This window comes from Calonectris borealis, chromosome 1 (assembly GCF_964195595.1).
Source record: "Calonectris borealis chromosome 1, bCalBor7.hap1.2, whole genome shotgun sequence".
Classification (NCBI taxonomy): domain Eukaryota; kingdom Metazoa; phylum Chordata; class Aves; order Procellariiformes; family Procellariidae; genus Calonectris; species Calonectris borealis.
Genome location: NC_134312.1, coordinates 150,312,001 through 150,336,083, shown reverse-complemented (window position 1 = coordinate 150,336,083; position 24,083 = coordinate 150,312,001). Strand labels below are relative to the sequence as shown.

At 53.0% G+C, this 24,083-nt stretch overlaps 1 protein-coding gene and 1 long non-coding RNA gene across 3 annotated transcripts in view; one reads left to right on the top strand and one right to left on the bottom strand.

The window, feature by feature from the left end:
* Window positions 1–8,951: 8,951 nt before the first annotated feature.
* Window positions 8,952–10,271, bottom strand: POU3F3 (POU class 3 homeobox 3). Its single transcript, XM_075136085.1, has one exon. It carries the CDS (start codon window positions 10,269–10,271, stop codon window positions 8,952–8,954), a length of 1,320 nt encoding a protein of 439 aa, XP_074992186.1.
* A 12,198-nt stretch (window positions 10,272–22,469) lies between these two features.
* The window catches only part of LOC142075084 (uncharacterized), a 30,610-nt gene continuing 28,996 nt past the window's right edge, over window positions 22,470–24,083 (top strand). Inside the window, exon 1 of one of the 2 annotated variants that reach the window (XR_012670772.1) lies at window positions 22,470–22,614. This is a non-coding gene — a long non-coding RNA (uncharacterized LOC142075084). Of the gene's footprint in view, window positions 22,615–22,803; window positions 23,196–24,083 lie in introns of those variants that run through there. The other variant, XR_012670773.1, reaches the window with a different exon arrangement.

Below are 24,083 nucleotides of genomic sequence, written 5' to 3'. Positions count from 1 at the left end.
CAGAACTAGAGAGAGGATATTTTATTATTTTAGGAAGAGAAGGGAGTGTATGTTTGCATGTGTGTGGGGATGCACGAGAGAGAGAGAGAAACAAATGGAGAGCCTTGCACCTTACATTTGGTCTGTGGCTTTAGTGTGGACTCTGGAACAAATATCTATTAGATTTCTCTGAGAAATGTCCCACTCGGGCAGATGGGCCCCTGTTTTCAATGAGAGATCCAGAAGATGAAAGAAATGTATGTTACTCCAGCACAATTCTTCACCAACCCATTTTTCCCCCCCCTTTAGAAAGATTAGTTTCAGCTCTGCTATCCTGGGCCCATTTTCTGTCAGGGAAGGGATATAACAATGATCAATGCCCAGCACTTCTCATTTCTTTTGTACTTGGTAAATATTCGCGATGTCTTGAACTTGGAGGGGAAGTGGAGAGGTGAGCCCAAACCCAGCTTCAGAGGATGTCCCCGTCCTCTGGCTCTCACCAGCACTCACACAGGGCAGGAAAAAATCCAAACAACCAAACCAACCCATTCAGAAGACCCTCCAGCCCACACCTCCCCTACAGCCACACGCTTGCTTTTTGTGTTTTAGCTGCCTGCTCGGTGAAGTGGTCTACATACATCGGGCTATCTGGGTTTATGCGACCAGCTCAGGGTGTACATTAGTACTCCAGTTGGAAATGGAACCTGGAGTTGTTGAGCAAACAGTTCCCGCTCGACTGTAGCGCAGACTGAATGCTGTATAGTCAGCTCTATGGAGCGCTGGCAGGGAAGTCGCACCAAGCATTTCCAAAACTAATAACAAAAAGGTTACTATATATAAAACGTTTATACAGCCCACACTGCCTCAAGTTGTTTAAATTTCGGTTTGTTGCACATAAATATAGCAGCCATGCGGTTCCCCATTAGCCAGTCCCTGCTTTTTTAAATCAATTCATTTCAATTTGAAAGGATGGCCCCGGACATAAGACAGTCAACAACTCTTTGGCTTTCTCCACTCAACGTGGACCTCAGGAAGAAATAGTGTCTGTCTTTGTCATTTCACACGCATATCTCAGTGCCTTGACGTTGTGTTTAAGAGCAGGCCTACTACCAGTGAGGGTAACAGTCCCCAGCTGGTTTCCCCTTTCTAATCCATTTTCCCCCTTCTCCTCTTAGGCTCCTTCTGAGGAAAGAATAATTCTGCTGGGACCCCGTGCCTGGACTTTGGAGGGCATGGCGCAGCAGTCTGACCTGAAAGCACCGTCCCTGTGGGTAGAAACGCTCCTCTGTGTCATGCGCCTTGCAAGGAAGGCAGCGAGGGGACACGGAGTGACCAGGCACCTGGCATCAAGGAGCAGCGATCCACTTCACGCTACTGCAGAGGAAAGTTTGTTCCCAAACCAAACACTTTGTGGTGCTCAGTGCTGGTGTCGAATGGGTTTGAGCCATCCCAAACCTAAAATAATGATCTCCGTTCAGGTATGCCAGTGAGCTTGTCTTGCTAAACCTTCCCTGTTTGCGTTGAAGGTATCAAGCTGATGTAATGCGGTCTTTTCACCCCACTGATGTGCGCAATAGGAACAATTCAGAAAAGTTCTGTTTAGCTTTTTTTCCCTTGTAGTTGAAGAAATGCAAGCTATCAGAAACAAGCCTATGTTTGAAGGTACAGTTTTCAACATGTGAGTGGAAAACATATGTACTGGCACAATTCAACTGCTCTGTAAGGGCTGCGCTCGAATTTTGGCTTTTAATCTCAACTCTGTTAGAGAGAGAGAGAGATGCAAAATGGAAGGGAATGTGATTATTTTTGCTGTAGCCTTGTGATACTCATCCTATAACTATTGAGGAGAGAAGCAAAACACTCTGCTAAAGCCTTGGGTGAGCCTGAATTTCAGGGGGGCTCTAGTCTTCACAGGTTCTCACTTCACTGCCTTTCTTCCCTTGGTGTTTGCTATATGGGAATATTTTTTTTGTCTGCTGTTCTACGTTTTAAAGTGAGTAGAGACTAAATCCTGCTGAGAGGGAGAGCTCCCTCCATCACAAACGCGCATTTGGAAAATGCCTACCCCCTCGACCACCCCCCTTCAAGCCGTCCTCCCCCTTTCAGGGGAGAAAAGAAAACCTTGAAAGAGAAAGAACGGGGGGGGGGGGAAGGGGGGCGGGGAGGGGGGACCCCCTGATTCCTCAGTGACCTGCACAGCTCGGACAGCTCTCCAAGTTTCCTTTTCCCCCTTGCAGACAAACCCCATCGGAAAAAAAAGCACATGCCTGAACTTTTAATGTGGCTTGGGGTTTTTAGCTCAATTCAGGGTCAATTTTAGCACTTTCAAGGGGTCAAAAAAAAAAAAAAAAAAACCAGGAAAAAAAAAGGGGGGAGGGGGAGAAAGAAAGAAGTTTGGATTTAACTGTCTATTGCTAAAAAAGCACCACAACCAAGCTCCCAGCCATCAATAAAAGCGACCGGCGGCCCCCGTCCCAGAGGCAGCCCTTCCCGCGGGCAGCGGCCTCACACAATGGCGGGCAAGGAGCGGCCGCTCCAGCCCCGGCTGCCCGCACCCCGCGCTGCCGCCGCGCCCGAGGGCCCCCGCGGGAAGGGCCGCCCTGCAGAGAGGGGCCACCCTCCCTCCCAACGCTGCGGGGGAAGTCAGCCCTGCCTGGAGGCTTCGGGGCTGGCAGGACAGTTTTTTGGTACTGCTAAAGGCAGATACACACACACACGTATATATATCTCTCATACACACACATCTTTATATATAGATTTATATGTAGGTGTCTAGTCTATGTTTAAATAATCCTATCTATACACACAGTCCTCCTCTGATGAGGTCATTCTCCCATATATACGAGACTGGGTGCATGATGCCAGAATCTAACGCCAAGATCTTATCTCCACCGATCTCAGAGCAATATGAAGTAAATGTTAGCAGAAGGGGAAATACGTTTTGGAGAGAAACGTCCAACAAGGTGTCACTGGAGGCTTCTCTCCTGCCCTCCCCAGCCGAAGTGTCTAGGCACTTTATGCCAAAGCGAGCCATTTCGGCGCAAGAGCCTCCTGCTTCAGAGCAAGGACAGACTGCACCCCGGGCCGTGGGGCTGAGCCTGACTGGAGCTGCACCTTGACATTTTTAATCCCCCCTTCCCTTTCCTGAGCGACGCTCGCCTCTCTAACGCGCTGGTCGGCTGCAGCTTATTTATTTTTAATTTTTCCCCCCTGTGGCTCCAAATGTCTTAATGTTTTTTGATTTCAGGAAACTCAAAACGGAAGGGGGGATGCTACTTGAAAGTGTGACTCAGAAAAAGGTTTCGCTTTACAGTCATCAGTAGCACCAGGAGACAGCTCCATTAAAAAAGTAGTTTTCCACTGCTCTTGAAAAGCCGTTATTTTTTACATCGCTTTTAGGAAGATAGATTAACAAAACATCACATTTCAAGCCACTCTGATCTGTAATTAAATGGAGGAGCCGGTTTGTATTCTCCTATGGCTTTTACAGAAGTTGCAGTGATCCAAAGTCAGGTTGCTGTGTCAGAGTGGCATTTTTATTAATGAGAATACAAAAAGCTTGCATATTCTTAGCCCGGCTTGAATTTAGTTGCTAAGCAACCGCTGTATGGTAATTCATCCGCGAAATTTAAATCTTGGAGAAAGGATCCTGCGTTTTGCTGAATGGTCGCCACGAGGAAAACAACTTGTGGGACCCGCAGCAGCTGCCGCCGCGGCACCGCGCCGCCCGCCCGCCGCGCCCCGCCAGCCCGCCCGCCGCCTCCCCCGGGCCGCCCGCTGGCCCGGGACGGCCCGCCGCCCGCCGGGAGCACCGGCCCGGCCGCCCCTCCCGGGTCGCTCCGCCTCCCGGGCCGCCCCGCCGGGGAGGGAGCGCGGCCGGGCGCCGGCGGCCGCCCCGTCGGCGCTGCCCCGGACTGGCCTTCCACGCGTGGGGAAACGCGGCGCCCCCGTTTCCCCGCGCGAGGCGCGGCCCGGGCTCCGCCACAGCCGCCCCCGGCGAAGGGGGGGACGGGCGAGGGGGTGCCGGGTCCCGGCGCGGCCCCGACGGCGCGGCCCCGTGTTCGCCCCCGCGGCCCCGGCTGCTCCTTTGGCGTCGGGGAGGCCAGGATGGGCGGCGAGCCTTCCCCCGCTCGGCCTTCACCCCTTAGCTTTTTGTCTCGCCAAAGCCTCTCAGCCAAAAAAGCTCCCTACCGCTGTGTCATTGATACCGCGGGGTCGCCGGCTGCCTCTCCCCCCGCTCTCCCGCCGCCTATTGAGGGCTGCGCCCGCTCCATTATTCCAAACTGCAACTGAAAATACCGAGGGGGTGAGCACCTCCCCGCACCTCCTCCGCTCGCTCCATCCGTCCCTCTCGCCACAGGCCACCGAGCTCCTCGCCATCCCTGGTTTCAGCCAGATCGGTCCCTGTCCTAAAGCGCTCGCTCCACGCCTGCCTCCGAGGCCGGGACTTGTTGCATCCCTTTTAGAGTTTGATTAATTACCCTGGAACTTAAGCAAACTGAAGTGCATGTGGCGAAGAAGCTCACGCCTACAGCTTGGTCCTGCAGCCTGCCAGTCACAGGCGTAATCTTTACACTCTCGCGCAGATCGGAACAAGCACCTCTGCGCCTCAAAAAGGTATCCCTGTGTAAATATATAGAAGTATCGCTTTTGCTGTCGCTTGAAGGTGTTGATCATTTATTACAAAAATAAACGAATAAATACAACAATATATTGTTGCTTTCAACAGGATAAATATTTTACAAATATATAATTTAAAAAAACAAATTTAATTGTTAAAATTATTTAAAATATTACACTTATTGATAAAATTATCAATAGTATATACCGCATTTCATATTAGAACCAATTATTCTCTAAACGTTCCATTTAAAACCATTCATACAAAACAAGTCATGAGCATTGTAATGTGCAAACACGAGTCACTACATTAAAGCATAAGGATTCTGTAAAGATCCGATAGGAACCGCTGCGTTTTTAAACCAAGGTAGAGCTCTTTGCTAAATTCCGGAAAATATGCAGATCAACAGCAGTTAGATGACTATTTTAAATACACCTGAAAATGATTTATTGTGTACAGACTCGACGGGGGAAGGATGGGATGTGAGTGAGAAAACTGGGGCGTAGTAGAGGACCGCAGGATATGAAAATGTAAACTATAAATAATCACATCTCGGGATTACCCAGACTGATCAAACATAACTTTGTAAAACATTTGGCTTTCCTTTAGGCAGGAAAAAAAAAAAAAGAGACAAAAAAAAAAAAAAAGTAAGGAAAATGATGCCGACTCAGTTACCGAGCACAGAACACTGATATTATAAATGAATACAATTACTAAATTCATTAAGAGATCTGGCGATATATAACAATATTTTCATTATTTACACGTGTAACAACATAACCCTTAGCGCAAACCCTCTCAGTTATTATCTACCTCTTGTTATCTCACAGACTCACAACCCTGAAATTCCCAAATACATTCAAAGGGTTCAGTTTCTCGGGGGAGGGAGGGGGAAGCGGGGGGGGGGGGGGGGGGGGAGCGCCCACGACCTCACTTTTTGTGCATAACAAGTTCACGGAACGGGCAGGTTTTGCCAGTCCCTCCGACCAAAGGTTACTGCTCCAGCCTAAACCCCGGCTTTTCTTAGGCTGCAACCCGCCAAGGTTGCCTTCTCATAGAAACCAGTGTGAAGCCTAACGTTAGCTCTTTGTTGCCATCCAAATCCAGTAACCAAACACCGCTCCGAAATTTAAATAGACCTTCTCCGTGTCTAACAAACCGCTCCCCTTCATGTGTGAAAAACAGGATCCCACCTCACGCGTTCACGGTAGCCGGCGCCCGGCGAGGAGCCCGGCGCTGCCCGCCTGCCCGCCGGCCTCCTGCGCCCGGCCCTTCCCCTCCGAGCTGCAAAATTAGCCAGGAGCTTTTGCTGAAACGAACAAAAGAAAGACCGTCCTTTACCCTTTCGGGTTTTCTTCCCCTTTGTTGGGTTGTTCCCCCCCCCCCCCCTTCTTCCCCCCCCTCCCCCTTTCCTCCGTGTCAGTGGGGCCTTTCGGATTTCACAAATCAAACCGACGGTGATATTTACTACGAGCTGGCGTTAAAATAACACATCCCGGTGCACGGCTCTCAGGTTGGCTTTGATTTACGGACTGACACAAGGCCTATCTGAAAGGAAGAAACGTTTGTTGTTCCTACAGCAGTTTTCTGGAGGTTTAACCCCTGCCTCAACAGCACGTGGAGAAGCAAGGGGGGGGGGGCGCGGACGGGGGGAGGGAGAGGAAGGTGAGGAAGGAGCCACGGACGAGATGGGTCGTAAAAGAAAACCTTATTCTCCGGTAGACTATCAGTGGGGGCGGGTGGAGGCGTCAGATGCAGCTCTCTAGTTCCCACAACCTCCCCGCTTCAAAATGAAGAGAGTTGAAACGGTCATTCACTTGTCCCTATATTGCAATAAATTATAGCGGGTAAATATGACAGGCTAGCTAGTGCATCTATTGGCATCTCCGACGTTACTAACACACGCGTGTGTTTGCAAAGGAGGTATGGCAGCGCTATGGCAGAGTGGAGGAGAAACCTAGACTACACCACTTCACACCCCATAGAAAAACCCTAAAACAACAACAACAACAGCAACAACAGAAACGGTGAACTAGGCAGACCGCACGTAGGATGCTGAAAGTATTATTCTATATATCCTTTTGGAAAAAAAGAAGTACTTTATCCTTAAATTATAAAGATAAATTAAATACAAATATTTACACAGACATAAAATGCGTCAAAATAAATGACAGCTTAGCCCCCCTCCCCCCCAAGCCTCGGTTTGAAAAGAGAGAAAACCAGGCTGAACTTTAGGAAACCTCCCTGCTCTCCGCATCGGCCACCCCCGGTCGGCGGGGAGGCTCGGGCATCGCCCGCACCCGGGTGCCAGCCCAAACCAAACCGGCACGGCCCTTTCTGGGAGAAGGTGGCCTTCCGCGGCCTCTGATCTCGCCTTCCTTCCCCGCGACAGGGGGTCCCTGGGCTGATGGAAGAGGCGGTGGACTTGGCCCGGCGGAGGGACGGGCGCAGGGCGAGCCGGGCGCCCAGCAGCCCGCGGCGGGGATGCCGGAGGGCGGCACCGCCGGGGAGCACAGGGGGCGAGCAGCGAGCGGGTCGGGCCCTGGGCATTCCTCTCACTTCAGAGCATTTGCAGGATTTCCCTTCAGAGAACTTTTTTTTTTTTTTTTTTTTTCCGACACAGCGTTTATGCATCAGACACAGACTATTTCATTCTAACAAATTTATTTTCTCAATCAGCTCTTACGGAATCACTACTCAAATTAAATTACAATCAAATTATCACATCAAAAGATACCCTTATTACCTAACAACTGTCCATATTTTCATTTCATTTTGATTTGTGCTCGTCTGAAAAAAACACGTAATACAAGATCTGGGGAAAAAATAAATTACCGTTTTGCAGCAGTTCATAGGTATTCTGAATAAAATATTAAAAGAAGTCATTTAATGAAAATATAAAGCAAATTTTTTTTAGATCAACAACGGATCTAACAATTCTATATTGCCGTCTTTTTGAAAAGTCTGTTTATTAAAACCTACCAAAAACACTGCTTGGAAATGGCAGTATTATATAATCACATCCACAGCACCCATTCAATCAAAGTTGGCAACGGATTTAGGAGAGGAGAAGTTCAGATAAGTGCAGCTGCAGATGCTCAGTCCTTCTAAATCCCTTTATCTGAATCAGTCCAGAAATAAAAAATAAAAATATTAATAAAAAAAATATTAGCAGTGGATTTTTTTTTTTAATGACTCTTCCATGATGATTGGCAGCCGTCAGGAGCAGGACTTTGACAGCCCTAAATTATTTCCCTTTCTCTCGCTGGTTCCCTTAATTCATGCAAAGTCCTTCTTACAGAGCTCGAACTTTAGGGACCAACAACCTCTCCTTCTCCCACCCTCCCCCCGGCGCCTGTCCCTCCCCCCTTTCTCCTCAGGGTCAGTTTTTCAGCGTGCGGGCATTTATTTCCATATTTTTGTTCTATAGCTATACCTATATATATAGATAAATATATATATATGTATTTGCTTCCCTATGCAGTCTGCTTGTTTTTAGTGCTGTGTGCATATTTTTTTTTTCCTGGAAAAAGTGGCCCCTTTCATTTTTGCAGAATATATAGATATATAGATATATATGTTTTCAGAGTGGATGTCTCTGCCTTGCACCAAAATTCTACGGTTTGGCCAAGAAAAACAGGGTGCTGGAATGCAGCAGGCACCCTCTGATTAACCAGATTATTTTGCTTCTGCTTCCCTTTTTTGGATTGCTCCCATTAAAAAAAAAAAAAAAAAAAAAAGAAAGAAAAGAAAAAAGAGGGAGAGAGAAAGGAGAAAAAAAGTTTCCGTGATTCATAGAAGAGAGCCCTTTTGGGGATAGGGGGGAGAGTGCGGGGAGGGGGGGAGGAGGGGAGAGAAGAGGTGCAGACATCAGTGGTGTTCCTCGCTGCGAGAGGGGGCTAATTTGGAGAGTGAAGAATAAAAATAATAATAATAATAATAATAAAAAAAAAAAGCCCAAGCCCACCCGCCCAAGCCCTCTCCCCACAACCAACCCCCGGCACATCTGCAGTTTTGGTGCATTACGCATCTCCACCCCGTTTTCCCAACACGGTCTAAACGCTCTCGCTCGGATCGACCTTCTCCACCACTCCCTATTGGTATCGATCTTATATATATATAGATGCACGCATATATCCATATATATATAAACACAAGCAGTCTGAACGAGCCTGGATCGTGTGTGTGTGTGTGTGTGTGTGCGTGCGTGCGTGCGTGTGAGTGTGTCTGTGTGAGCGTGCGGGTGTGCGCGGCGGTGCCGGTGCCGGTGCCGGTGCTGATGCCGGTGCCGGCGGCGGTGGTCGGCCCGGCCCGCGCTGCCCCCGCGCCCCCGGCCCGCCCGCGGTGCCCCTCACTGCACGCTGGTCTGCAGTCCGTGGTGAGGGGGCGGCGTGTCGGAGTTGACGGTGCCGACCTGGGAGTAGACATCGTCGGGGGTCTGCTGCTGGATCCCCGGGGGGGTCATCCGTTTCTCTTTCTGCCTCCGATTGCAAAACCAAACCCTGACCACCTCCTTCTCCAGCTGCAGGCTGTCCGCTAGGTTCGTAATCTCCTGGGCGGAGGGCTTGGGGCATTTCAGAAAGTGGCTCTCCAAGGCCCCCTTGACACTCACCTCGATGGAGGTCCGCTTCTTCCTCTTCCTGCCCTGGGCGGCGATCTTGTCGATGCTGGTGGGGCTGCCCGTGGAGGAGTCGGCTTCCTCCAGCCACTTGTTCAACAAAGGCTTCAGCTTGCACATGTTCTTGAAGCTGAGCTGCAGGGCCTCGAAGCGGCAGATGGTGGTCTGCGAGAAGACGTTGCCGTAGAGGGTGCCCAGCGCCAGCCCCACGTCGGCCTGGGTGAAGCCCAGCTTAATCCGCCGCTGCTTGAACTGCTTGGCGAACTGCTCCAGGTCGTCGGAGGTCGGCGTGTCCTCGTCCGAGTGCGGGTCGTGGCTGTTGACGCCGCCGTGGTGCGGCGGGTGGTGCCCGGGGTGCTGGTGGTGGTGATGGTGGTGGTGCCCGGGGTGCTCGCCCAGCTCCGGCGTCTCGCCGCGCACCAGCCCGGGGTGCACCAGGCTCTGCCCGCCGGGGGGGGGGCTCAGCATGCCGTTCACCGTGAAGCCCCCGGGCTGCGAGTAGAGGAGCGACTGCTGCTGCTGCTGCCCGCCGGCCATGGAGGGCAGGTGGGCGGCCGCCGCCGCCCCCCAGGCCGCCGGGTGCCCCTGGTGCGGGGGGCCCAGGTGGGGCGGCCGGTGGTGCAGCGCCGCGCCCGAGTGCAGGTCGTCGCGCCCGCCGCTGCCCTTGACGTCGGGCGGCGGCGGCGGCTGCTGGGGGCTGCCCGTCATGCCCACGGGGCTGCCGGACCAGGGCGAGCCCGCTTCGGCGGCGGCGGCGGCGGCGGCGGCGGCGGCGGCGGCGGCGTGGGGCAGGGCTGTCACCCACTGGTGGGCATGGCTCAGCATATGGCCGCCGTTGCTGGCGGCCATGGCGCCCGGCATGAAGTCGCTCTGGACCATCTTGGCCGCCGGGTCGCCGCGGTAGCCGCCCGCCACCGAGGTGACGGCCACGCTGCCCGGCTGCATGCCGCCGCCGCCGCCGCCGCCGCCGCCGCCCGAGTCCGCGTGGACGATGGAGCCGGCCGCCAGGATGCCGTTGCCGGGGAGGTAGGGGTTAGAGGTGGCCGCGGCCATCCCGCGCCCGCCGCCCGCCGCTCGCCCCCGCCGCGCCGCCGCCGCCGCCGCGCCGCCGCCGCCGCCGGCTGCCGGGCGCCCGCCGCGAGCGCCCTTGCCCGGCGCTGCCGGGGCCGCTGCCGGGGCCGCCGCCCGCGCCGCCGCCGCCGCCGCCGCCTTCCCAGCCTCGCCGGGGCGCCGGGGCGCGGGGTTCACCTGCTAGCGCTCCGCGGCGCGCTCTCCTCCGCCCGTCCGCCGGCCGTCCTGCCTCCGCTCCGCTCCGCTCCGCTCCGCGGCGCGCTCTTGGCCGTCGCCGGCTCTCGCTTCGCCTTTTTTTTTTTTATCGCTTGGCTTTTCTTTTTTTTTTTTCCCCAAAAAAAGAGAAATGTTTAGCTGTACATATATTTTTCCTCCGCCGCCTTCTCGCCCGAGTTCGCTGCTCGCAGGGAGGAAACCAAACAAAGGCTAAAAAGCGAAAAAGAGGGGGGGGATCCAAAAGCCCCCGTGCCTTCTCCCCTCCGCTCCCCTAGGAGTACATCTCCACCTCGCAGCCTTCCCCTCTCAGGGCGAAACTTTTCCTTTTCTTCTTCCTTTAAGGCTTTGTGGGGGGGTATATTTTCCTTTTTCTCTCTTTCTCTCTCTCTCTTTCTCTGTCTCCTCGGCTCCTCGGTCTCCTTTTGCTCTTTTATTTGCAAGTTTTGTTGGTGTCCTAAGAAAACTTCCTGTGATGATGATGGTGGTGATGGTGGTGATGATGCATTTCTCAAAGTTGTGCTGTTGCTGGAGCACTTTGTCCCCTTTGAAACAAGAGTCCTGTCGGAGCCTTCTTGCTAGAGTCACGCTCTGGGAAAGACATTTTTTCTCCCTACCTTTCCTTCAGGCGGTTGGAAAAAAAAAAGAAAGAAGTAAAAAAAAAAAAAGTTGAAATTTCTCGTTACCTCGCGAATTGTTTCTCTCCCTCTCCCGCTCGCTCGCTCTCTCGCTTGGTTTGTTGTTTTTTGGTTGTTTTTTTTTTTTTTTGGTGTTTGTTTTGCTTTTTATTTTAATTCCAGCAGTTGGTCGAGGGAGGAGGCGGAGGAGGAGCGCCTTGGTGGAGAGGTGTGTGTATGTGTGTGTGCATATATGGTATCCTTTATACACTAACTCCGGCGGGGAAGTTGGCTGCCGGGCTGGCAGCGCGCACTGGCGATGCCGGAGTCCCGCCGCTCGCCTCTCCCCGCCTCCCTCTCCCGGGCCGTGCCCGCGCCCTCCCCTCCTTCCCTCCCTCCCTCCCTCCTCTCCCTCCCTCCCTCCCTCCCGCCGTCTGCCCGCCGCCGCCGCCGCCCGCGCCGCCACCGCCCGGCCCCGCCGCGAGGAAGCCGGCCGCCGCCGCCCCCGCCGATTGGCTGTTCGCCCCGTGACGGACAGCCCACCGCCGGCCGCGCGGCCCCCCTTCCGGCCGTTCCGATTGGCTGCTTTTTAATTTAGGCAAAGTGGCGTCGGAGCTGGAAGTCACCCCCCCCTCCCCTCCCCTCCCTCCCTCCCTCCCTCCCTCCTCCCTTTCCCCTCCCTCCTCCCCCCCGCCCTCCCTGCCCTCTCCCTCCGCCTCTTAACTCTTCCTGCCCGGCAGATGCACGCACCTCGCCGCTCGGGCAGGGGCGGGCGGGGGGGCAGGCGGTAATAATTAATAATAACAATAATAATAATAACAACAATAACGACGCCGAAGTCGGGCGGGGGTGGGAGCGGCGCGGATGCCACCGCCGTGCACACGCATCCCCCCGCCCCCGGCACTGCCCGCACCGGCACCCAGAGCTGCCCCCGCGCCGCCCGCCCCGCCCCCCCCCACTTTGTCCGTCCCCGCACCCCGGGGTGCGCCCAGGGGCCCGCCCGCCCGCAGCCGTCACGCCGGGAGGCCGGGCCGGCAACCCCGGGGAAGGGCCGCCCCGTCGGCGGGGGAGGCGGCGGCCGGGCTCGCCCTGCGAGCCGCGGTTTCTCGCGGGGAGCCGGCCCCGCGGCGTGAAACGCTGTATTATTCCTCGTCCAGCGGAAAGAGTTAAGGGGGGCGGGGGCAGGCGGGGGAGCGGGGGGGGAGATGCGACCGAGCGGAAAGGCTGCGCGCAGGCAACCCCAGCGAACCGCGGAAAAAGAGAAAGTGGCAACAAAAACAAGGGCAAATTGAGCGCTCCTCGGGGACTGCGGTGCAGTGACACCCTTCGGACACCCAGGGGACACGGCGCGGCTAAGGACCGCCGCCCCACGCACGCTTCCCCAGCGGGGGCCCGGCGCAGGGAAAACACGCGCAGTGCCGGCATTAAAATAGGGAGCGTCGCCATCTCCCCGCCTGGCCTTGCCAGCCCCGCTCCGCTCCCCTCCTCCGCCCGCTGAAGAATTTGGCCCCGGGGGGTCGGCGAGCCGCGTCCCGCTCGCAGCGCCCTCGTCCGCGCCCCTGCGCGCCCCTCCGCGCCCCTCCGCTCCCGCCGAGCGATCCCTGCCGGCCGCCCAGCAGCCGGTGTTCAGGGCTGCGTCCAGCCCCCGGCTGGCACGGCGAAAAATACCAGGGTAGGTAGGTTTAGAAAAACCATTAAAGTGAAGCGTAGGGATATGAAGGGCACGGGTAACCAAACCCCAAACATAACGATTATATATTTTTTTTTTTGTTCCCATGCGTCCTCCAAAGGTTTCTTTTTTATACATAAAAGATCCAACACAGATTTCATTGAATAAATCTGAGATCTCCAGGTGCAGACGTTTGAATAGTCAGTGCCAGAACCCCATGTTTTCCTTTCCAGCCGATTTTGCTTGGATCAGGCTCAAAAACCGAGTGAGTCTCGTGGTTTTGTTTACACTGAATGGGGAGGATAGGAACGGTGCCATGGGGCCGTCTTTCATTAATATACAGTGAGGATTTTGTCTAAATTACTGCTATGAATTTCACAGTACACGCTTTCAAAAGCCGTCTCAGGTGGCCTGATGAAACGTGATAGCGCCTCTGCAAACAGATCTACTTTCTTAATAAAAAAGGAAGGGGGGGCAGAAATCCCCCCGAAATAAAAAAAAAAATGTACACCCTCATAACAGCGACAACAAAAAATAAAGCTCGAGCTGCAGTAATGTCTTTTATTTAAAGGAAAAAAAAAACCAACCAACTTAGTTCCCCAACTCTTCCCACCCCCTCCCTTGCAGAGTGTGATTGTTTTGTCTGGAAAAAAATCCAAAGTATAACAAGGGGAGAACAGTTAGTGCTGATTTTCATTTGCATAAATTTTCATATATTTTGGTGAAAATAATAGACTAGTGGAGAGCGGGGCTTAGTGGAGTCAGTGCAAAGGAAAATCTTAACATGGATCGTTTCGCTGGAGTTGAGAACATGCTTTTTTCCCCCTGTCACCTTATTAAAATCAAAAATTAAAAAAAATCTCTAAATCCTGGAAGTATGATCGGTAAGTGTTTTACATTTTTTATCTACTTTTGTTTTCTTTAAAGTCTTCTGGATATATATTTTCAAAAGCTTAGGACAAGACAGGGAAACCCATGGTAACTGCCTGGAAGGAAACAGGCTTAAAAAAAAAAAAAAAAAGGGAAAGGGAAAGGAAAAAAAAAAATCCCACCAGCAACAAAAAGCACCTTAGTGAAATATTACATAAAAAGCGTGGATTCATTCCAAAGCTCAAGGCAGCAAAGCAATTCTTCAGCGCTGGAAAGTCTTTCTGGTTACTACTTCACTTTTCTGGGCACTGTTAATTATTGTAACACCAGGACTCGGGGGGGGAAGGAAAGCTCTCGAAAATATTACGGATTTGGAGAGGAGAGGAGAAGCAGAGATGCGGGCTGTTTTCAAACGCTGCTTCGGGGAGGGGGGGGGGATCGCCCGGCGGGCGGGGAGGGGGCCCGGCCGGTGCAGCGGGCGGGAGAGGGGCCGGGGCCGGGGCCGGAGCCGGGGCCGGGGCCGGGCCGGGGCGCGGGTGACCCGGGCACCTGCTGGCAGCGCGGGTGGCGAGGGACGGGCGCGGGGGGAGGCAGGGGAAGGTGCGGAGCGGCGGTGCACGCAGAGGGTTAATATTGTAACTAGGGAACAGACGGTTAAGCACAACATCTAGAGCTCTGTAGTGAAAGTCCATCAGAAAGAGTATAATCAATCAAAACTAACCAGGACATCCCTTCATTTTATTCTCCAAGGAGATTGGGGCTGGAGGATTACAGACCAGATCTCACTTTGTTTCTCTCTCCTGACAGTCTTGCCTGTCTCTCCGCTTTCCCCGAATCCCGTCTAATTGAGAGGTATAGGCTAATGATCTGAAACTCTTTTATAGCGTTTGGGTCAGTGTGATAGATAATGTGATAAATAATGTAGGATGAAATTAGTAGGCCAGATACCGCTCCTGAAAACTTTACCGAGGCTTAAATATCCCATTACGTGACTTCCATTTATTTTAATTTTGCCGTGTTATTTGCATAATTTTTTTTCTCCCCCCCCCCCGCCCCCGCCCCGTTGCTGCTCTTTTGGACACACAATAGCTGGTGATCATTGTAATTTCCTAGAATTAGTTACTTCTTTGGAAACGGTCGATAGTCAAATCAATAAAATGGCTTGTAAAACTAGGGAGGTATAGGTTTCAATTTGGGGGGGAGAAGAATCGCTCATTTTCCACTTCTTGTTGACGTGCCCAGCGTCTCTTTTGACTGGGGTTAACTCTGTGTGCTCCATCGGAACAGATGCCGTATAGAGCTGCTCCCTCAAGATCATTTGTTTCCTTGATGGGGGAACATTTCTGAGCAGAACATATTGGTTGCCATAGAGAAAGAAATAAAAGGAAGAACACTAGTCACATTAAGCTATATGTTTGTGCACTGGGCTTTAGATAAAAGGACCCCAGTTCAAGCCAGAGAGAACGGGGCCAAACCCGCGCTTCTTAGCTTCACTAAAACTAGCTTTATTTTGTTTTGGACTTTTACGGTTGAAACATGTAAGCTAATTTTATTGGCTGTCGTTAATTTTATACGATACGGCTTGCTGAACAAAATCAACTTTCGCCGCGCTCCGCCAGGCGCCGGCCGCCCGCCAGGGGGCGCCCTGCAGCCCCCGCCCCCCCCCCCGGCCCGTCCCCGCCCCGCCCGGGGGGGGGGGGCGCGGCAACCTCGGGCTCCCCCGGTCCCCGGCCGCTGCTCCCCCCCCCCCCGCCCCCGCCGCCCAGGCACCCCGGCCGGGGGAGAGAGCCCGAACACTCCCGCGGCCGGCAGGGCGGGAGGAGCGGGGCGGGGGGCCGGGGGGTGGGCTGCCGGTTCAAAGGCCGCCCCAAAAGTGTCCCAGTTGGTGCGATGCCTCCCACGGACCCGAGGCCTGCGAGGGAGCGAGAGCAGCTAATTAAACGCGGGCACCACGGCTCGGGGTAACCCGAGGTGCCACGCAGGTTCTTTTTTTTTTTCTGTCCAAATAAGGCGCTTAAGCCTCTGGAGATGCAATAAAACCACTCGGGTTTTTTTAGATCATTTAATATTTAATCGCCGTATTAAACCTGGAAAAGTAGCTTTTTTTTTTTTTCCTCCCCCCCCCCCCCCCCGGCTGGCCACTCCCCGCCCCCCCGACTTCTCTATCTGCGAGAGTCAGCGCCGGGCTCCCCCCGCCTCCCGCCCTGCCCACACCGGCCGCACAGCGGCCGCACACCGGGCACAAGTTGTCGCCGTCCGGGACGCTCGGGGGCTTTAACCTCAACTAAAAACAACAACATCGACGGCGACCGCTGCTTAGCTCGACACACCTCGGCTCTCTGTCCCTTCCCAAACACGCATAGTCTCAGTCCCTTACCCCAAGCGCCCGCTTCTTTTCTTCGATTCCCTCCCTAAGTGGTTGCAAGAGGGGACAGGAGTGAGAAAATTAGTCTTTTTGTGGTATTCCTGCCTAAGCACGGCTGCTTCTTCCCCCCGCGCCTCCCGCCCGCCGGCAGGGAGCTGGGCATAGGCGGACAAGCGTGGCTGCAGCATCCCCTACGCACCTGCACCGGGGATGTCCCGGGCAGCCCGGGGAGCGGGGGTGGGGGGGGGGGGAGAAAGCGGCGGCCCCGGGGAAGGGGGGGAGGTTTGAAGCCACTTTGTTCCCCCGCGCTGGAGCCCCAGCAGTTTCCGTGCGACTGGGAAAGTTTTATTCCTTGCCTCCGTAAAGGAAAGACCAATTGGAGCCCTGGAAATCATACAGCCCATAAATATGATAGATCCTGGCAGGATGAACTCCCCGCCTAAAAATCATACACCTCCCCCCCCCAACAAAAAAAAAAAAAGAAAAAAAAAAGGGGGTGGTAAAAAAAAGAGAGAAAAGTAATCAAAGAGAGAAAACGACCTACGAGAATATGCACTTTTCATTTAAAGTGTTCGTGGGTCTTCATTTGGAAAACGGAGTCAAGTCTCCGTGTGTATTGACCGTGCGGGAAAATGGTTGAGATATTTACATGAACAAAACTTTCCACCCACCGCATTTGGCGAAATAAGCACTAGCAATATTCCAGACCAGTAAAACACATTTCCAGAGCGCAATTCTCCTCAGAAACGTGGTCGCTTACTTGAGATTTGCCGTAGTTTAGCGAATATTTCCCTCGCCTCTGAAGCGGGCGGGTTTTGGAGTTGAAAGAGCCCAGCAAAGTTCAGCACCCCGGGTTTGGGACTGAGCGGATTTCCCCCCCGCTTTCCTCTGCCTCCCCCTTCCCCCAAGCCTCCAAGTGTAACCTGCGTTATATATTAAACAAAACAAGAGTTAGCAGCTCGGCTCCTCTGCTGCATGTCTGCATCAGCTAGCAGCAGCAGACCTCGGGGTACCGCAAGCGAACAGGAAAAACTAACGCTAAAACGAGCAACAAGTTAATTCGCAAAACTGAACTTTGCTGGCCGCCTTCGGGGAAGCCCGGTCCGGCCCGGCGGGCCGGATTGGCGCCTGCAGCGGCACCGCCGCTGTCGGAATGCGACAGAGAGCAGCTTTTCCCACCCCCCTTCTTTTAATAAATGCCTATTTTGTCCGAACGGACGCCTTTGTCAAACGGATGTAGAAGCGATACTGTCGCGGAGGTAGGGAAAGGAAAGTGACTGTTTACCGTGTTTAGTATTCATTTACTTATGGTGGGAAATGATTAGATATCTACTAATATAACCGTGGAGACCAACTGCCTAATTAGCATTTACAAATTAAAATGTTAAACATAAAGACGTATTCCGTATACAGCCTGCTATATGTAAAACACATTCGTGCATAATACAGCAGTCAGCTGAAAACGTGAAGTTGACTGGCTTCCAGATATGTAGCGTTCTTGGCTAATGTGATCTGCTCTGGGTTTTTCAAGCTTACCCATGCTGTAGTTCATGGTTCTTATGACCACGTTGATAGCTGCGCTAGGGATATTACACTAACCAATCTGGAGGAAATAGGAAAATATACAAATTACTTTTAAAGGCTGGCGATAATACCGATAAACACAATAGGCAGGCGGATCATTTCTCCATACCTTTTATTCCGAAGGCTTCTCTCGGAACCTTATTTATTGTTTTGCGCCTAACAAAGCATTTCGGGTTCTGTAATAAATTAGAACAATAATGCAGAACTGCACATGCAAAGCAAGATAGCTTTTAAAATCGGGGTCCTTTCTTTCCCAGCTGCATAATTCTGATATTACCCAACGTGTCGTGCTTAGGGTTCACCTCACACGGACTGTAATGAAAGTTGCCAAATGAATGGAACAATCTATCTGTTGACTTGAGCTCAACGTAGACACATTACATATGATGGAAACCTAATGCTCCCATCGACGTTAAAATCAGAGGGATATATAGTTCCAGTCCAGCTCCTTGAACATGTAGATTTTTATTTATAAGAATAATTGTGCATGTAGCGACATAAAAAGGGGATTTACAAGTTGGAGTCTTTTAAAAGAGACTGTGAAAACCTTAGCCCCGCTTTTATTAGACATGATATCATTCTGATTTGCGTGCTTGCCATCTCAATAGCGTTTCACATGTGAAAAAAAAAAAAAAGATCCATATGCATTACATAGATTTTCTTTTACGCGCATAAGGACTGGCAGTCTCTTAGTGGATAAGAGGGTGAATAATTGTGATACACCAGAAAACAGTTCGTGCAGTTTGGCAGCTCTGTTTTTTATTATTAGATTTTTTGACATTTGAACTTGTCTATTGTCTGAGGAGCTCAGTGCAGATTGCAGTAGGTCAACCTTAAGGCTGCTCTTTTTGGCATTGCACACAAACATGCACACGCTGTCTGTTCTCCTTGCGTGAATGCAGCAGCTACAGTTTTACCGTGCATTTTTTTTTTTTAAATGCACATATATTTATATTTATCTAATCCGCTTGGGGTGTTCACAGTCGTGTGGTTAGTTTGTACGCGCGTTCATTTTACACCCGTTCCTCCGACCTATATAGTTGCCTGATGTTGGATACTTGTAAGTACTCAGTCGCTTTTACAGCAGTATAATTCCAGCATCACGATGTTTGATAAAAGGGACTTCGGTAGCCCTGGGATTAAATGACATATTTCCCCGCAGCTTCGCTCAACTCCATCATGACTCCTACAGTCAAAAGTTAACATTATTCATCATCTCCTCGCATCTATTCCCTTCTCCCCTCGCTAAATTCAGCCCCGCCATCCGACTTCTGAAACAATTTCTTGCCGCCTGCTAGAGCTGGGGGGGGAAGGAGGGGGGAGCGGAGGCGGGGACCCGAAAGCCCGGCGGGGAGCCCGCCGCCACCCCGCGGCCTCGGGGGCGGCCCCCGCTCCGCCGGCCCTTCCGCGGGCGCGGAGCGGGCCGCGGCCGCGGCGAGGTCCCAGCAAACGCCCTCCCAGGCGGGGCGCCGGGGGGAGAGGGAGCCGCTGCTGGGAAGGAAAATGCAAAATAGGGATGGGTCCCCCCGGGGTGGGAGGGGGAAGGGGAGCGGGAAAACTGGATCAAGCCCGGGTAGGAGAGTCAGTTTGCGCCGGGAAAATCCAGAGATTGCGCCTAAATAACTTTTCCCTGGAGTGATTTGCGCCTCTTCCTCTTTCTTCTCTCGTTCGGTTGGTGCTGTTTTAAATTGAGACTCTTCCCTCATCTGCCTGGGTGCAGGGACTCAGGCCGAACGCAGCCGATCTCTTCCTCCAGCAGTCTTTCATTTAAATATGTATCTAAATACCTATATAAGTATACGCATAGGCGTATATAGGTACACGTACACCCAGGCATGCACAGACGCATACACGTCCAGATTTGTTCCCCTCTCCTCTTCACTCCCCGCTTCCTTCTTTAACAAGCGCCTGATAACACGTTTAAGGCTTGTTATTTGAACTCTCAGATCAGCATGCAGAAATGTAATTGCATCGTTTTTCATCAGGAAAGAAAAGAAGGAGGAAGGGGAGGGAAGCCCCCCCCTCCCAGACAGACACCTAGTGCTCGGTAATCGCTGAGTCACCGTATTGGGGGTCAGTGGGTAAACACGAAGGAGAGAGCAGCATCTTATTGAAAACCCCGGCGCAAGCAAACCGCATCCCTCCTAATCTCCTGCCTGGAGATCTCTCCCCTCCTCCTTCCGCTGGATTTATTAATCCGGACTTGGAAGAAAGTGGCCCAAGTACGGCCAGAGCCCTCTTTTGGGGCTGGATGTCCTCCTCAGGCGCAGTGGGACCCGCTTTGTTGCGGCGGGGGAGGCGGGAGGGAGAAAACCAACATTAAACTGCTATTTGGGCTGTCGGTGATGGGCTTCGTTTTGGGGGAAGAGAGGAGGAGGAGGAAAGGGGGAAACACCAGCCAGTTCACCTAGGGATGTAAAGAAAAGGAAAGCTTTCTCTGGGGCTGGGCTCTGATCTGGGCATGTTTATTCCTGTTTAAACGCTATTGTTCCTGCCAGCCTTTGACACAAACAGAAGGGGCGGGGGGGGGGGGGGGGGGCGGGGGGCTGGCTGGAACAAAGCTGCTCAAACCCAAGCAACCCCCAAAGGCGGAGGAATACTTTCTTTTCTTCCCTTTAAAAATGTATGTGACAAGACTTTCTGTTTGAGGTTGTTTTCTGGGGGTCCCCCCGCTCCCCCTATGAGCTGAGCAGAGTGCCTGGCTGTGATTCACTTACCAGGGCCCGTTTTGAGAGTACATGTCCCCCCAGGTGGGCGCCAGGGAGCCTCGCAGGGACAGGTTCTTGGGCCCCTGGGCTGCCGGTGGGTCCAAGGAGCAGACTTGAAATCAGTTTGCAGCAAGGCCTGCAGTGGGAAACAAAGAGGCAGAAATGATGGGAGCCCAAGGAGAGCCTGAAATACAGAGAGGCATTGAGCTTCCCAGAGATGCTTCAGCTTCTCAGTGGGGGACAGAGCAGGATCCTTTTTGGGCTGGCTCTGTGCAGTTGAGGGCTGGACTGTACAGCCCACGCTGAATCAGAGGCATTGTGTGCAAATGAATAAGTGCACATTGTTTTGAGATGCTGCTATTGTATTTGGGGCTAGGGGGAGGAGAGGGTTATATTTTGTGTGCTTGTGTGAGTGCGGGTCTGTGTGCTTTCGAAAGGTGAGTGCAGATTGCAATAGTTGCTGCTCTGTTTTTGTTTGTCAAACAGGGCCCTTCTCTTGGGAGAGGGGCATGTGGCGGATCCCAGCCCAGGATTACATTAATCAAAGCATTATTTCCCCAGGGATGCGCAGCACAAATGATAGTAAATCCTAATAAAATTGGATCGCTGAGAAATAGAACGCTTAAAGTAATCTGCTCTGCCTGATAAAAACTTCAAATTTATAAGATATTATGGATCCCCACCCCCAAACACCTTAGGTATCATCACTATGTGTGTGTATTATACATCTATAGGTAGGAGAGAAATCACTGCTCAGTTTAACAGGCCCATCACTATTGAATGTATACATATACATAGATGTAAGTGTATGTGCGTGTGTGCACATGCACATGTATTGCACACACACACACATGCGGAGCCATAAAATAAGCTAAAATCTATATGCTTATAACAATAATGACTATAGTCAACATTTTAAGGCCTTTGCATACGCCACCCCTGCTGTGGCAGGTGCTGTAGAAGGCTGGGACGAGGCTGTACGTGGTTGTGTATCAGTGCTGTAATCTTGCCTGGGGACTCTATTTTCTCTTGCTTTTTACTGACGCTCACCATGGGCCTCCATGACGGCACCTGCGATCTCAGCCCCACTAAGAGCAGCTTTGCTTTTTAAAGCTGAGACCACGGGGCTGGTAGGGAAATAAAAAAAACCTAAACAAACAAACCATGGACATGAGCATCTGAAGCTGAGTTTAGAAAGCCTTTGAGGGGATGAACTTCAGAAGGAAACTGCCTTGGACCGGTGGGCATAGTTGAAAGAAGGGAAAGTGTTCCCGGGCCAGTTATTTTGCCTCGGATGTGCATCGTGTTGCACCCGCAGCCCCTCGCGCAGGGCCAGGCCACCACCTCCCCTGCCCCTTGGCAAGGGCCAGCGAAGGCCAGGGTAGCTGCTGGCCACTTGCTAGCTTCAGAACCTCAGTCTCAGCTGCTTCCTCTCTGCAGAAGGAAAGTTTGTTTATAATTGCAGCCATAGGACACGACAGTAGGCTCAAAGAGACCCACTGTCCAGCTTTTTCCCCCTCCTCCCCCTAAAACACCACTGCGCTTCCAAATGTGAAAGGGGCAGAAGGCATTTCCACTCACCCAGCTGAAACTCTTTGAAAGGCTGCGAGTTTCCCCCGCAGTTATAAATGCCGATCATTCTTCCCACCCCCGTCCTCCCCGGAGCCCGACCGGCGGTAGGACCCCGTTCTCCCCGCGGGAGCCGGCCCCGCCGAGGGCCTCCACGCGTGACCGTGACCGGTCCTGCTCACTGCCCTGCGGCGGGCGCGTCCCGTACGCCTCTCCCTGCCCCTTTCTTTTCCGGCATCGCTAGGCAAACTGAAGACGGCTTATCCTTTCCGCTGGCGCGGGGTTTTCCTGCCCTGTCCCGGCCCCGGGGGCTTGCGGGGAAGTGGGGGGGGAGGCGGCCCCGGCCCCGCAGCGCTCCGCGGAGGGTGTGGGGGGTGGCATCCTGCCCTCCCCAGCCGGTAGCTGCCCCCGCTGCGTGCGGGCAGGGAGGCGGCGGGGGGAGGCTGAGCCCTCTCCCAGCCCCGAAATGACGCAGCCCTTGCTCCAGCATCGTCTCCCGTTTGGGCTGGCTCCATTTCAGGAGCTCCGTCTCCCCCCACCTCCTTCTTCCCAGCCTTCCTCCTTCCTCCTCCTCCTCGCCTCACCGTCACTCTCAAACATCACCCCCCCCCCCCGCCCGCTCCCCCGCTCCCCCCGCCGCCCCAAACTCCTTCCTCAGGACCGTGGGATGCTGGTGAGCTCTGGTGAGAGTTGCCGGTCTCCATTTCCAAGCGGGGAGCCGCCGGGAGCGGTGAGGCAGCCGCGGGAGGAGGGGGGGGGGGCTGTGCGGGCCGGGAGGAGCAGCGTGGGGGGGGGTGAGAGAGGCGATGAATGACGGAGGGGGAGAGGGGGCGGCCCCGCACCCGCGGCCCCCTCCCCGAAGCACCCCCGCTCCCGGGAAGGGGCAGCCCCCGCGCCCCTCCCGCACCTGCCCGCAGCCGACGCGGCGCAGCGGCGGCTCCGCACCGCTCCGCGCCGCTCCGCGTCCCCCGGCAGGCAGCGCTGCCCCGCGCCCCGCGGCGGGGCTCCCGCCGCGCCCCGCACGATTCCCCTCGCCCTCCCCCAGGCGTGTGCGGAGGGTGCGGGCGGAGACCCGCTCACCCCGCCACTGACGGTGCCGCTTTTCCTCTATCCCCCGCTTCTTTTCCTAACCCCCCCCCCAACCTACCACTCCCCCCAAAAAAAAACCATTTATTTGCATCCTCGCTCGGTATTTCCCGCCCCCCCCCAGACGGGCCGTTCTCCCCCTCCCGCATCCCGGGTGCAACCGGATGACAAAAATCAGAGCTGGTTCCAATTTACCCCAGTTGTCTTCCTTTGAACACTCACAAGGTAGGTATGGCTCGGGGTGGGATACTGCGCTCCCACTCCCCATGTGTTCAGTAAGGTGCCTTCCCCCCCCTCCCCCCCCCCCCCCCCGCTTTCTTTTCCTTAATTGGCTCTATCTTGATGTGCACTTGTTTTGTTTAGCCTATTTTAACATTGCGGACGAGATAGGCAGAAAAAGGAGCGTTTGACGTGGTATGTCTCTCTGATTTTTTTTTTTTTTTCCCTCTCCCTCCCCTCTCCGAGGTTAATTTGCATTTGAGGTCTAATTCATATTTCAAAATCCTGACGTTTGAGGACCATATAGGAACAGGGCATTCATTTCTGTTTCTGAGCAGGAGACTCTCCTGTTGTTCACTCTTCTCCGTATAATTTCATTTTGTTCACAAGTGACAGGGATTTGTATCAGTTATTTTGCAATTTATTTTTTTAAAGAGTTGGATCAAATTTTAAGAAAAAAAAATCGTATTTTTTTCACATTGCAAAGGGGGCAAACACCAGGTATTAAAAAAGGAGCATACATTATTAACAATGTTGCGAACTTAAAGTTTCAGGCACAGACTATATATTCATATAAATTATTATTAATTTATATGAATTATTAATCTGCATTCCTTGGAGTTGGATTTCTAGCTCCTGAACATCTGATTTTGATGACAGTCAGAGAAAGTCAACTATACAAATATTGAGGTATATTTATAGTTCCTTACATCTATTTACAGGTGATTTTACTGCTGTTTGCTACTCTTGCTCCAGCGCTTTGTAATTATTTCACTCCTGAAAGGCATTTCATAGGATTAGATGCTGCTTTACTCATTAAAGATTTTCAGCCTGCCCAGGTATAACTTCCATCCACATCTCTGGAAACAGTTATGTGGCCATGTGGATTTTATG

What these genes read in the sequence shown, in the direction of transcription:
- POU3F3 (XM_075136085.1), bottom strand. Translation starts at nt 10,271, where the DNA reads ATGGCCGCGGCCACCTCTAACCCCTACCTCCCCGGCAACGGCATCCTG.